Genomic DNA, 14,775 nt, shown 5'->3' on the forward strand with positions numbered 1-14,775 from the left:
AACCCCCTACCCTGCCCTGTTTCTCAGGGTGTGTGTAGATAGCAGTGTGGGGGCTTCTTGGGCTCCTCTGGTGACCCAGCCAATGTGACGCTGGTTTTAAGCATCTTCTCCACACTCTTTCTTGGACACAGTGTGTGGAGACCCAAGAGGACCCTGAACTGATGTTCCAGAGACAGAGCAACTTGATTATGTTCCTATAGGAACACTACAGAAGAGATGGGATTGACTAATGAGTTATGTAGCTCAGAAGTCAGTTGGATTGCAGCACAGAGGGGTGTCTAGTTCTGAGACCAGTGAGAGGCAAGCCAGGGGAGGAGTTATCTAAGAAGAGAGAGCTGGGAACTGGAGGTCAGGTGATCTCTGGGTGTGTGATGAGAGCAAGTACAAGGGTGAGCTGAGAGGCATGATGAGAGGGCTGGTATGACCAGAGCCTGTATTCATTCATTCATTCATTCATTCCATAGATGCTTCTCAAATCCCATTATCCCATGCTCACAGAAGACTCTGCTGAACCATGATACCAGGCAAGCATGGCAGCAGACACTAGCCACGTTGCTTACAAGCTCTGAACACTCAGAAGGAGAAGCCCAGTCCTGGAGACAGGCAGCATGTCTGTAATTGTCTAAAGATGGTAGTCAGGTCTGGCCTACAGCTGAGACACAGGACTGGCAAAGCTGGGGTTGGCAGCAGAAAGGAAGAAGTCCCTCGATATGGGTGGACTGAGCGCACACAGCCTGGACTTCAAGAGCTGGGAGCCTGATGTGCCCAGAATGCCAAGAAAGGGAAAACTGTGAGTAGAGAGCCTGGGATGGCTCTGTCTGTTCTCCAAGCAACTTCAGACACCCGTATAGCAAGAGGATAAGCACCTTGCTGGTAAGGCTCTTCATTCCATATCTGACCCCCAAAGCAAGTGACCAAATGCCAGTTTCATACCTCCTACAGGTGCCAACGGTGCCTGTAATCCAAACAACCACAGCACCCAAACAGGGCCAAGCTACCCTAGCTGTGCTGGCTTAAGAACTCTGCTTATACCCACCTCTGCCCATGTTTGAGGCTCTGAGTAGTGCAGGGGGCAGGGTAAGGCTCTGAACATCTCCAACCTCCAGGGGTCCCCCCGCTTTCCCTTTGAGCTAAGCCCTTCCTTTCTTTTCACAAATACTCCCCCAAGATGCACATTGAAGCATCTGTCTGTCTGGGGATGCACCCCACTTTCCTTCATCATCCCATAGCAGGTATTCCACTCCAGTCTGCAGAAGAGGGGGGGTGGCTATCATGCCAGTGGAATCACCCATACTTTAGCCAGGACGCCAGCCAGTCCCCTGTGGAATGTACCATGACCTATGTTTTTGTCCCGAGACCTTCCCCCAATCACAGTCCACTGGATCAGGGACAGCTATATAGTTTCAGGGGAACCAAAGGATAGGCCTATGACATAGATACAAAATCAGACATCTCTCCTGAAAACTGGACTTGAGAGACCCTAAAGAAGGAGTCATTAGGGAGGGAAGATGGCTCCATGAGCTCCAAAGAACGGCTTGGGCCTGAGAGGGAAGCCTCATAACAGGACTCTGTGTCATTGTGTGTGGTGCTCATAGCCGATAGGGGCAGCAGGTCTGTGGAGAACAGGACCGAGCAACATGGATGCCTGGCTGAGGCTAGAGCCACATGCATCCCCAGCACAGGCTGGAGTGTCTACGGGCATCACTGCTCATGAATCTTTCTCCGTTCCCCTATGGCCAAATACACTTAGCTCTATGTCCCACAGTACCTTCTGTGGAGGTAGGAAGATGAGAGAGGTAGAAGATAGTACGATGTGCAAAGTACCTGGGGTTTCCACTGTCCCTCCCAGGGACTGCGGGGGGGGGGCACCACTGGGGCTGTGGGCAGGGCTTACCGGAGGAGAATGCTCATAGATGTTGGTGCTGTAGGGCAGGTTGATGAAGATGGGGTCCATGTCCTGCACATCTGTGATGATGATGGCCAGGTTGGCCAATGTCGACAGAGGTCTGGTCTTGTCTTGATCCTTGGAAGGCAGAGAGAGAGAGTATCCAGTGTTGGGTTAAAAGGACACCGTGAACACACATGCATGCACACAAAGGGCAATGGTGTGTGATTCCTGCATTTACTAATGCACACATACACTCTTACATTCCCACAGGGAGACTCAGAAGCCCTAAGGCTCTGTGGTGGTCCCTGAGATGTTCAAGAAAATGGAAACAGGACATCCTGGAGAGCAGGATTCAGGCTGAGGCTGATGTGATGGCCTGAGGGCTGGGGCCAAGAACCAGTTCTCCTGAATGTTGTGGTGTGAGGGCAGGGAGGGGGGATGTCACTAGCTCAGATGGGAATGGTCTGTTCTTAGCACCTTTGTCATGTTCATCCAAGGCCACTGGCCCCCATCTCAGGACAGAGGACACTAAGATGGGGCTCTGGCCTCCAGGGGAGGTTACTCTGTGACTCTGCTAGGCATTTGCCAGGCAGTGACTTTTCCAATCAAACCAGCAGGGGGAGCTCCAGGGCCCATACCATCTGGGGGCCTCCCGGAAGCAGTGCTGAGAGAGAGGTCAGGAATAACTTGGGACAGGTCAAGCAATATTAAGCCATTATACTCAGAAACCTGGTCCTATAAAGCCCACTAAGAAAGGAACACTAAAGCCTGTTTTCCAAGACCCTAAATATTCAGCAGACTGAAATCTGTGTAACAGTCCAGTACAACCAGATAACAAGACCCAATGATAACAAGGACTGCTGTGTCCTGGATAGCGCCTACCCCACTCATTCATGTGCTTTGCCTTATTTTTATTGCCACATGTTAGGCTTTTAGATGGGTTCACACACACACAAAACACACACACACACACACACACACACACACGAGAGAGAGAGAGAGAGAGAGAGAAATACAGAGAGACACATGGAGACTCAGAGAAAAGAAAGACAGACAGACACACACACACACACACACACACACAGAGAGAGAGATTTGTCAACAGTCACACTGCTTTAAAAAAAAGGGGGGGAGCCATAGAAACATCTGCCTTTAACAGCCTTGATTTGGGGCCTCACATCAGTCAGTCTCCAGCTTGCAAACCCATAGCCCTTCTTGTGAAATGAATAACTCAGTGAATGGCTTACAAATTCTGCTGGGACTTGAGGGGTACCTCAAGTTAACTTGACCTTGATTTCAATGGGGCATTCCCCATACTCCCCATACTCAAAGCCTTGCACTGGCCTCTGCCCTCCACAGATGGTGCTATGAAGCCTGTGGGAGAAATAATGACCCCCTGGCTGTCCCTCAGCAACCCCAGGGGTAGTCAAGGATGGCACAGGAGGACTACTAAGGGTGGGAGGAATGAGAGCCATGCATGTGTTTACACAGGAAGGAAGACTGGCAGTACCAAGAATGGGGAGCACAGTGCCTGGTCAGGGGCCCCAAAGACCAGGAGGCATGAAGGGAAGCCCCCGGAAAGGCCTGAGCTCTTGGGTAGGAGATACTGGTGAGTTCTGCTTGCTCCCAGACTTTTACCGGTACTCGATATCCCTACCCCAGCCTTGTGGCTACACTTCTGGACTCCATGGCAGGGTAGAGGGATGAAAGAAGGCATATCTGGCTGGCAGGCCAATGCCTGGCTCCCAGAAATGTCCCTGGGATATGTGGCTCTCTTCTCTTTTGCTGGGATACATGCAGATCCACCATGTTGGGTAAGTGACCAGTAGCCAGTAGATACTCAGCAACCCCTGGTATCAGCTTGTCCAGGGACTAAGTGGGAGGCTATCATCTGGGAACTTCTGAACTAGCTCAGGGCCCTACTGTTGGTAAATGACCAGCAATCTCACTGTATTTATCATCCCAGCACAAGCCTGGCCTCTGGATGGATCTGGCTACCCACATTTCTCCTCTTGCCCAGCTCTGATTTAATCCTACATCCCAGAGCCATTTGTGTGCTGGCAGAGATAGTCCCATAGGGCAGATTTACAGGAAAAGGAAGCAAAACATGCATGCTTCCAGTTTCCTGGCCCAGGTGTGTACATGGGATGACATGAAGGAGAAGGGAGAGGGGACAGAGAAGCTAGTGGGTGTGCCCCAAAAGGAGATTTTAGACTTACAAGTCCCCTCCACTCCCAAGTCAGTTTCATTTTACTCTTTACTTAGGCCCCTTCCTAAGAAACTAATACAGAGCCAGGAGAAAAAAATAGGAATTCTCAGCAAGGACCTCACAGAGAATCAGGCAAGAAGTTGGCTTTTCCTGGCTCTGGAGGCCTCTCCAGGTCTTGGCCAAGCCTGAAGGAAAAGCTCCATATTTCAAAACTCAACCCAGGCCAGATCCAGGGAACTGGTATGTCAGCTGCCATGTGAGGTCTGGGGTTGGCTGTCTACTCTGCAGTCAAGAGGTGTTAAAGCCAAGGGTTCCTTCTGCAGGCTCATAGGGCCAGAGGCAGGTGCCCTCTCTGCATCAGTAGGGGGCCTGGGGAGGGTGGCCTATCTATAGCAGTAGGGGGCCAAATCTTGGTGCTGTGGGCCAGACCAGTGGATTGTGGAGGAAGAAAGGGTCCCATACATTTTTTGCTCTTAGCCTGAGCTCTGCAAACAGATCCAAAGGGCAACAGAGCAGTGGGGTTACTTCTAGCTTTGCAGGCCACTGAAGATGCAACTGCACTCCCAAGTGGAGGCTGGAATGAGGACACACAGGGCTAGGACCCTGCTTAAGGCTTAGTCCTCAGCCCTTCACAACAGCTAGCATCAAAGTCCCAGGTACATGCATAGACTCCTGGCTATGGGACATAGCAGCCAGAGCCCAAGACTGGCTTTGGATTCCCACTTCCCCTCTATTAATCAACTGTGGGAGCCTCAATGTTGTTATCTGCAGTATGGGCTAAACTCTCCTCCCCTGTCCTGAATTGACTCATCTTGCAGTTCCCTGGGGCTGGGCAGGAGGCTTGGCACAGTGGGCATTCCCTGGTGGGGGCATGCTATGGGGTTTTGATCAGAGGTCTGCACTGCTTTGCCCCTGCTTGTTGGGTGGTGTCAGAGCAGACCTGTGTTAACTCTGATCTGTATCCGGAAGCACCTGCACCGACTGTCCTAAGGAGACTGCCAGTGTGGGCTATGCAGTTGTACTCATGGGTGACTTGGATAAACCACTGAATTGCCTCTATGCCTCAGTCTTCTTGTCGGTATCTGTAAGATGGGCATCTCAACAATACTCACAAGGTAGAGCTGTTTGAAGGTTAATGCAAAGTTTATTGGGGTGCTAAGAACAACGCCAGAGATGCAGTGATACCACCTGTTTGCTATTATCACCATCAACAGATTCTTCATTGTAAATCATTGAGGGGTATGGAGCTAGATTAAGTCTCCTTGGAAAATCCTGTTTCCTTCTGGATGAGAAGAAACAGATGGTGGGCACTGGAAGCCTGGGCAGAGACTCACCGTAGCATTGACTGTGAGCTGGTACGCCTGCGTGACCTCGTAGTCCAGCTCCCGGATCACAGTGACAATGCCTCGGGCACTGTCGATGGCAAAGAACTGAGACGGGGGCTGGAAGGAATAAAGGACGCTGCCGCCTGCTCCCAGGTCAGGATCGGTGGCGTTGACGATGAAGATGGGTGTCCCCACTGGTGTGTTCTGGGTGAAAGCAAAGTAAACAAGAGGTTGAGTCTCACTCCACCAGTAGCAGCTGTTTCCATCAGCCACCATTCCTCCGCCCCACAAAGGCCATTAACCGTGCCCCTGCAGCCAACCGAACCCGGCCTGTCATTTCCATTCTAAGCGGGTTTGGAGGAATGTAAAATGCATGATTTCTTTTTCCCCCTTTTGATGGCCTCCTGATGGCTGTAAGAGTACTGGGTCCAAAGACGCCCTGCATATCCCAGAGTCCTGGAAGAGGGGCCTTTTGGTCTCCAAACCCATTTCTTGGTGGATTCGCTTCCTTTGTCCAGTGCCCCTTGGCTGCCCAAGCTGCAGCACATTGCCCTGGAGGGTGACTAGGAATCTGCCTGTGGGGACCTGTCAAGGGCAAGAGTGGGAGGTGTACACCTGGGTTTGGTGGGGGGTGGGGGACAACTTGGAGGCTCCAAGGGGAGGAGCCTCCCCTGCTACTCCTGGGTCTTGTCAGCTTGTCAACAGCGTGTCTATAGGTTCTGAGGAACCTTCCAGGATGCTGTGATTCTTCTGTTCTATCATTCATATAAGCTCTGTCCCTTTCTGACTCAGGGTGGCTGGCTAAGGCCATTTCCTCATGAGGCTGGCAAGGGACTTCCACATTCCTCAGGAAGACTGTATACTGCCACTGTTTATATGCCATGACCTATAACTCACCACCCTGGTCCTTTTGCCTCAGCCGGTTCTCACCCTCCCTCACAGCCTGCAGTTCCATAGGCCTCGGATGGTGTCTGGCACACAGACACGCAAACTAGTCAGTGAACAGCCCTGTGAGCACATGGACAGATCTTGGCAGCACTAAATGGTTATATTCTGAGTGTCTGCTATACCACCTGCCCCTGTCTGCCCCTGTCCACCCCAATCCCTGCAATGCCTGCTCATCATTGGATGCATGGATTTCTCTACACTGTAGGAAGTCTGGACACATTAGAGGAAAGACACTCAGATGAGGCTCTTGGCAGAGAGGGAAGGGTAAAACCACCAGTTATAGATACTTGCTGCACCCTAGCTATGGGGTGCAGAGGGCAACTAGTCCAAAGCCACACAGCGAGGAGATGGGTAAGCAAGACATATGGTCTCAACCTCTACACCCAAGGCTGTCCTACAACCATGGCATTGGCCTTTTCAGGTCAACCAGGTCTTCTAGGGAACACAGCTACTGAGTTGCTTGGTTTTACTGAGTTGCTGGCCAATTCTCCTCCATTGACCACCAAATATAGGGCTGATGGGACACCCCCCAACACTGCTGATAGGAACAGGAGACTAGCAGTGGGAAACCCCCTCTCCTCTTCACCATTTGTGGCTCAGAACCCTTAGCAAAGAGCATCCCAGAGCATCCCACACAGACTGGCCCTGGATTGCTCTTCACACATTATTTCCCAGTTGCATGGAGCCATTTGTGCTGCTCCAACCAGCAGTTCTGGGCCTCTGAATGAGCTTCCCCTCCACTAAGTTCCCCCCCACCACCACCACTTGGCTTCCCAAGAAACATGTTCTTTCTCTCCAAAGAGAGAAGCTAGTCTATTGGGGGCAGAGTGGACAAGTGTCCAGAGCATCCGTTGGAATTCCAGCCTCACTGTAAGTCTCTGGGCTAGTCACTTCAGCTCTCTTCCCTAATCCCCTTTCTGTATGCTGAAGTTAATGCTATCCTAGTATCTTGAAGAGGGCAGATGTATAGCTTACTCAAGTAAACTTTCCAGTATCTAAGTATCCAGAAGGTAGATGCTATGATTTTCCCATCAGACCTCCTGCTAGAACTGTACAGACAGGGCCATCTAAAGCAGGGTGAGGAGGTCTCAAGAAACACAGTAAACATTAAAAGCGCCTGCCATGCTGGGCATTCCCTGTCTGCCTTCCCTGCCTCTGTACCACAGGGTAGCCTGCTTTGCCTACCCCCCCCCCCCAGACCTCAACTCCCTTTGCTTGTTGGCTCACTGATGGACTCTACCAACTGAGAGTGGGGATAGGGAACTCCTTTCCCCATGAACCCTTACCATAGGTGCATCCCTTCACCCCTGCCTACCTGCTTGGATCTTCCCTGTCCCTCAAAGATCCTATGTTGAAGGCTTGCTCCCCATCCTGGGAGGCAGCAGAGCCCCTAGGAAGTGTGGCCTAGTGGGAGAAACTTAGGCACTGCCCTCTCTCCCTCCCTCTTTATTTTGCTTCCTCTCTTCCCCTTTACTCCCCCCTTTTCCCCGATTCTTGATCACCATGAAATGAGCTCCTTGCTCAATCACACACTTCCCAACATGATATTCTGTGTCACTATTGGCCCACGGCAATACAACCAAGCAGTTATGGACAGAAACCTCTTAGGCTGTGAACCCCAATAAGCCTTCCCTTCTCTTAAGTCAGTTTCTTCTCTCTCTTCGTGTGAATGTATGTCTTGCCTATGTGGTCACTTTCAGATGCATTCATATGAGTGTGGGTATGTACGATTGTGCATGGAAGGGCAGAGGTTGGTTCTAGAGTCTTCCTCAACCCCTTTCTATGTTTTAAGACCAGATTTCTCACTGAGCCTGGAGCTGACAGTTTCAGCTAGACTGGCTGGCTCATGAACCCTAGGGATCCTGCTGCCTCTGCCTCTCTGGCCACATGCTGCCACATTTGTTTTTCTTGTGTATTTTTATATTTTTTTTTTAAATTGGGAATCAAATTCAGCCCTCATGCATATGCAGGAAGCCATTTCTCCAGTCTTCTTAGAACGATTTCTTTGGGTATTTTGTCACAGCACTGGAAAGTGACTAATAACAATAATATCCTCTTGAAAGTGGGCATTTCACAGACACCCTTTCATCAGAGCTATCTCTTTTCTGTGGCCCCTGACAGTCACAGTCACCTGCAAACCTACAGCTGGAAGATGGAGCTGGTGCAGGGCGCTGTGAGAACAGTGTCCACCATGATGCTCCCTCAGCCTACGGTTCCACCCCCACCTAATCCCCTCTAAAGCACACACATGCTCAGACACATTTTAGGGACACCCGCCTCCTGTGGCATGTGGCATACAACTCAGCCCAGCAATATGGCCCCACCAGATGTCATCCATCCATCGGAGGCCCTATCAGAGAGATGAGGACATTTCACCTGTCCATGCTTCAAGACCTAGGACAAAGGCTCTCAGACTGTCTGAACATCAGATCTCTGGAGATAGAAGTGAGGTACAGAGAACACTGGAGAAGAGGAATAGATGTTCGATTTGTGTTCATTCTTGGGCACAATGTCTCATCCAGTGAAAACCCATTTAATTTCTGCATAACTTAGAATAGGTTTTAAATGACCCTGACAAAGAGCCATTCACAAACTTAGAAGGGACAGGCACTGGAGGGAAAAGAGTGCTTACTTCCTGCATTTTGGCCCTGGGCACCGTGCTCTACCAAGGATCAGCACACACACAGAAGGTTCTCCGGTGCCAGCTGCAGCTGCATGGGATGCACAGATGGTTATACCAGCCTGCATTCTCAGCACAAGCAGATTCTCAGGGGCCAGGCTCATCTGGTTCCCATGGACAGTGGACCCTGGAGGCTCAGAGCATGAGTCAGACCCCAAATTCAGAGTCCAGGTATTTCTACCAGGAGACCTTACATACCAGCTGTTTAACCCCCTTTGACTTCCATGTCTGTCCTCATGTATAAAATGTAATTGTTAATGGCACAGCCTCTCAGAGATGACATAAGAAAGAATTACATGGGATAAGGGATGAATAATAGGGTATGGTTCTTATTGGACCAAGTATATGGCAACATGCAGCAACACTCAACAAATGGTCACTGCCCAACACAATTGTAGCAGTGAGATGGCATTACAGGTGTGGGGAAACGAGCCTCCACAAAGAATGAATTTCTTAGATGGAAACCTTAGGGATGGATAGATGGTTCCGTGAGTACAGGCACTTGCTACCATGCCTGATGACTTGAGTTGTGTGTGTGCGTGTGTGTACAGGCAAATACATGGAATATTTCCTTTTAATTAAAGTAGAAAACCTGTTCATGTGTGGTTTCTGTTTTCTGAAAAAAAAAAATAATAACGTGACTGGGAAAGAGACCAAGGAGACTCTTGGGGAAGAGGTGCAGAGCCTAAAAGAGGAGGAGAGAGTTGGACCTAAGATGAGGGGTAGTCTAAGGCCAGGGACATCTCTAAACCAAAAGGCCAGTTCTGACTGTGGACCATTCTGGATATAGGGACTTCAGGATGATCTGGACCAGGTCCCTCATTTGGCAGGTGAGAAAAGTGAGTCCAGACAGGTATTATAGTCTGTTCCCAGGTGAGCCATGGCTCCTGATGGGTAGCTGCAAATCTAGTGTTTTGGCTCTTATATCGGCTTCTCTCAACCTCCCACAGAAGCCAATGTGCATCCTTATTCTTGCTCTGCTCAAGAGATGAAGCCAGGTCACAAGGTCAGACCCAGGATATATTTGATTGGTGCAGGAGTAATCACCTGACCTGCACAGGCCAATCAGGTGGGGTCTTGGAAATTCAATCAATTTGTTAAGGGAATCGCTATGGAAAGATCTTTGCCATTCACTTAGGGGTTGGATGGGCATTGGACAAGCCCATGTGCAGTGAGGGGAACATCCATTTAGGGGAGGGAAGAGGTGAGAGGGCTCCCTGGGTCCCCTCTATGCTGGCCCTCATACAACCCTTTGGCTGCTGTATGCAGGACCTGACTTGTGAGGTATTTCTGGAGGGCACCTTCTTACTCTATGGATCATAGCTCTTTGCACCCAGCTGGTACCCCTAGAATATGCCTCAAACATGTTCTAGGGCTCACAGACATGCCCAGGCTCCCTTACATCTCCCGTTGACATTCTTTCCCTTTAGTGCCCACATTTCGCACAGAAATCCAAGTACCAGGCCTTGGCTCCTGGGCAAAGGCTCAGAGGCAGTAAGGGGAAAAGAATGAAAGGCCCAGTGAGAGCTGGCTCCAGCTCCTTGTTGACTATCCCCAGACACGCCCTTTAACGTGCCGACTACACAGATCACTGCAATGTTTCACACAACTGTGGCAGGTGACAGAGTGAGCAAGAAACAGCCTGATCATGCACTTGTCACAGTCTACCCAGAGCAATGCTTCTATAGCCCTCGTCCCTTTCAAACCTCAGCAAGTGGCCATACCACATAGGTCACAGTCGGGCCAGGCCTCTGCCTCCTCCAGCCCCCGCTTAAGCTCCACATCATTTGCGATGGGCCTGCTGTAAATGGGCCACCCTGTGCAATTCTGAGACAAATAAATCTTGTTGCTACTCCTTGGGGTGACAAGGGAATAGACTCTGGGAAAGTTCTGCCGTGCTCAGGATCCTGTTCGTTAATAATAATGATGAATGGCTTGCTTCTCCCATGCAGGGTGAGCTACATTCTACTCCAGGCTTCTCTGGAGGTGGCTTAGGGTGCTCACTAGAACAGAATAGGGTGGGGGATGTACACTGCCAGGGAGAGAGGGGAGGGGGAGACAATGGGCTAAAAAGAGAGTAGAGAATGATGAGCAAGAAGGACAAACAGGCACAGACAAGTGGGATGGGGCAGGTGAAGGGACAGAGTGGGACCTGAAGGAGAACGAGAATCAGGGGGGAAGAAGGAATTGGAGGAGCCAGGACACAGTTGTTGGGACAGAAATCCAGAGGACAAGGAGACACTCTGGAAGGAAAGTCATAGACAAAGAAAATAAAGTAAGAAAAATATCTGATTAGAGATATAGCTCACTTGGTAAAAGTGCTTGCCCAGCATACAGAGCCCTGGGTTTGATCTCCAGCATTGAAACCATCAGCTGTGGTGGTGCACACCAGTAATCTAGGCACTGAGGAGGTTGAGGCAGAGGGATCAGAAGTTCAAGACCAGCCTGAGCTTTGTGAGACTCTGTCTCAAAAGAAAAAAAATACAAAAAAAAAATTTTTTTTTTACAACATCAGAGAAACAGGTGGGGGAAAGAAAAGAAGGCTTAACACTCACACCCTCATGATCATGGGAACCCTCCCCAGCTAGATGAATTCCATATCCTTGACCAAATCCAGACAAACCCACAACCATCTCTGCTTAGGTGCCATCTCTAAAGGCATTATTAATATTCATGAAATGCTTGCTAGATGCAGCTACAGTCTTTAATATCTTATTATAGAGCTGTTAGAAAATGCATTAGTAATAAATTCCTGGCAGATGGAGTTCTGACAAGGTGCAGGTGGCTTGGTGGAGCTGAGTTGGGAAAAGACCCTTCTGGAACATCTGGAACATGGCTCTGGGAGCCATCCCTAGAGTAAGGTAGAGGAGGGAATGCAGCCTGGGTGAAGGCTGGTCTAGGTTATAGGAGACAGGACTGATGGATACTTTAATCCTGAAGGAATTTCAGAAGCAACAGGGTACCTTGAATTTCTAGTACTTTCTAAGATGATGAGAGGGTCCCTAGCACAACAGGAAGGCTGATTGTCGGGTTCTCAGGGCCAGAGAAGCACCTGTTTGAGGGTTCCATGGATTGTCTTGGTAGGGTGTCACTTCCAGAGATCTTTGTGACATGCCTACTGTCACCTATTGGGACTATGGAGAGGGAGGAATAGGGTCTAGAGGACAATAGGGTCTAGAGGACAAGCATTATGGCCCTGGCTCGTATAGATCAGAAGTGTGGACATCAGGAAGGGCAAGGGGAAATGGCCAGTTGAAGGATCATGAAGGAGTAGGGACAGGTGTGTAGATCTATGGTTCATCTCTATGGGGGCATCTCTTCTTGTGGCCACTGCTCTCTCTTCTCAGGGAGTGGCATGGGTGTGACCTGATGCAGCTGGAAGACCCCCTGGAATGGGGATGACATCCCAAGTGGTCGGATCTTCCCAGAAGACTCCTACAACTCTGAGCCCTGCTTTGCAGCATGCGTTGCCTTTGCGGGAAGCTGTGTAGACATCCACAAACATGCTGAATGCACAGCCAGTGGCTCATGATTGTGACCTACTGATGTAGCTCTTGACTTCCACTCCACAGACCTTTCTGCCATTTGCCTTGGCCCCTTTTCAAGTTCTTAAGCTGACTCTTATCTGTAGAAGGCATGCAACAAATCAGGGCTATTCCAGCAAACAGGGCACATGGAACACATTCATTTATGTCTATTTTGGTTCCAGCTCCTCACCAAGATGACAATAAGCAAATTAAAAATACATAAATCCACAAGGGCAAACAGAACAGCAGAGATGCCAATGCGGCTCTGGAAACTGGAAATATATGGGTGTCTTAGGAGGCAAGGAGGCTGTGCCTGGAAAAGCCCAAAACCTGTGGATTCCTCATTACGATGTGTGGGAAGGGATGTATAGGATGGAGGATGGGAAAAGAGGTGGAGGACCCAAATGAGGCTGGGTCTCCAGTTCTTGCAGCAGATGTAGGTTCCTTTCTAGAAGGCTTTGTTAGGGGCCCTGGACTCCAGGCTGGGAGCTGGGTCAAGGGCTTGAGTGATTCTTATCTTCCCACTTCTCTCACCATCTACTCCAGCCTTCAGAAGCCGGGCAGCCAGGCAGAACACAGAACACCAGTCCAAGAGAATCTCAAAGAGAAACACGCCAGGGGGCCCTGGAAGCAACAGGGGCAGTCTTGCCCAGCCCCCATCCCACACACCCCAAGCACCATGATGAGAGGCAGAAAGTGAAATATGTAGTCACTCTTATACATGAAGAGACAGTGGAAACCTGGAATTACAGCACTTAGGGGGCCAAAGTTAGGAGGACTTCCTGCCAGTCTGAGACCAGCCTGGGCTACATAATAGGAGACTGTTTCAAAAGACTGAGAGGGAGGAAGAGATTGGGGAGGGAGGGAGGGAGTGAGGGAGGGAGCAAGGGAGGGAAGAAAGAAATAAATTCAACAGAAGAGTCAGAAATGAAGAAAATTTTCCAAAGTAAAATAACTCAAAGATGAACTTGGGTGAGAAAAGTAAGAACATTATTAGACACAATCAACCGGAAGCCCAACTAACAGGAGTCTCAGAGAGGTAGCAACAGTAAGCTTGCCACACAGGGGTAACAGGAAAACCTTCCAAACCGAAGAGATATGAACCCAGAGATAGACCTGCACAAAAACATAAAACTCAGACCTTTCAAAATATAAATACATGTGGAGACTTTGGAGAGAAAGCAAATGCCCACACACTGAAGATCAAGAATCAAGCCACCATCCAGATCTCAACAGTAAAACATCATAGGAAACAAGTTCATAGAACGAGGAAAACTAGTTCTATACCCAGCCAAACTACTGATGAGTAAAACTGTAAAATAAACACATTTTTCAGATAAAGTTTTTTTTTTTTTTTTTAATTCCCATTAATCCTTTTTCTGGGAAATCACTGAAGGGTGTATTCTATTGAAAGATTGACAGACATCAAGAAAGAAAAAAAAAATGACATCTATCAAAAGAACAGACCCCATATAGGATGAAGGTGAGGAATTCCTTTTACCATACTAAGAGGTGATCAATTATGCTAGAATATTTAGGGGCAAGTAAGTGATAGGCTCCTGGAACACAAAATAAGCAAATAAGAGAAGTGAATAAATTCTAGCACAAATGAAAGAGGAATTATATAAGTAAGTACAATGTATTATGTGGCTCATCTAAGAGTAACATTTACATAATCACTGCATCAGACATACTAAATGCTATTTAGGAAAGCAATATGTATGTTTTAAGGAATGATGAGGAATGTTAATGGTGTGTGTTGGTGTTTGTGTATGTGTTTGTGTGTACATGTGTAGTTGTATATGTGCTCTGGAGTTTGTGTGTAACAAAGATAGGTAGAAATGGATAAATGTCAAATTCTCTTCCACAGTTGAAAAGTCACTAACTAATATCTAAAAGGAACAATGTAAAAAAGAATGTGATCAAAAGTAAGAAGGTAATCTCTAAATTAAAGGAGGGTGTCTTGAAGTAGAAAAAAATGGGGCAGGACCCTGCTGTTTTTATTAGAAGCCACACTGTACTAGAATACATTTAAGCTCATCCATATGTGCTTTTGATTAAAATTAATATAAAAATAAAATATCTTAGCACAGCTAGACCTCTGAGGGTTTCTCCCCCTTTCAGTTCTATCCCCTGTGGGAAATTCTGGCAAGCTTGCTGTCCCAAAGTACTCTCTTATCTCTTCTCACTTCCTCTTC

The 14,775-nt window shown here is 48.7% G+C and overlaps 1 protein-coding gene across 1 annotated transcript in view; it reads right to left on the reverse strand.

The window, feature by feature from the left end:
* The window catches only part of Cdh23 (cadherin related 23), a 317,335-nt gene that overhangs the window by 209,487 nt on the left and 93,073 nt on the right, over positions 1–14,775 (reverse strand). The window contains exons 6-7 of the mRNA XM_051186787.1: positions 5,432–5,626; positions 1,895–2,023 (exon numbers count right to left, since the gene is read on the reverse strand). Coding sequence (XP_051042744.1) covers positions 1,895–2,023; positions 5,432–5,626 — 324 coding nt within the window. The remainder of the gene's footprint in view (positions 1–1,894; positions 2,024–5,431; positions 5,627–14,775) is intronic.

The sequence above is a fragment of the Phodopus roborovskii genome, unplaced genomic scaffold (genome assembly GCF_943737965.1).
Source record: "Phodopus roborovskii unplaced genomic scaffold, PHOROB, whole genome shotgun sequence".
Lineage (NCBI taxonomy): Eukaryota > Metazoa > Chordata > Mammalia > Rodentia > Cricetidae > Phodopus > Phodopus roborovskii.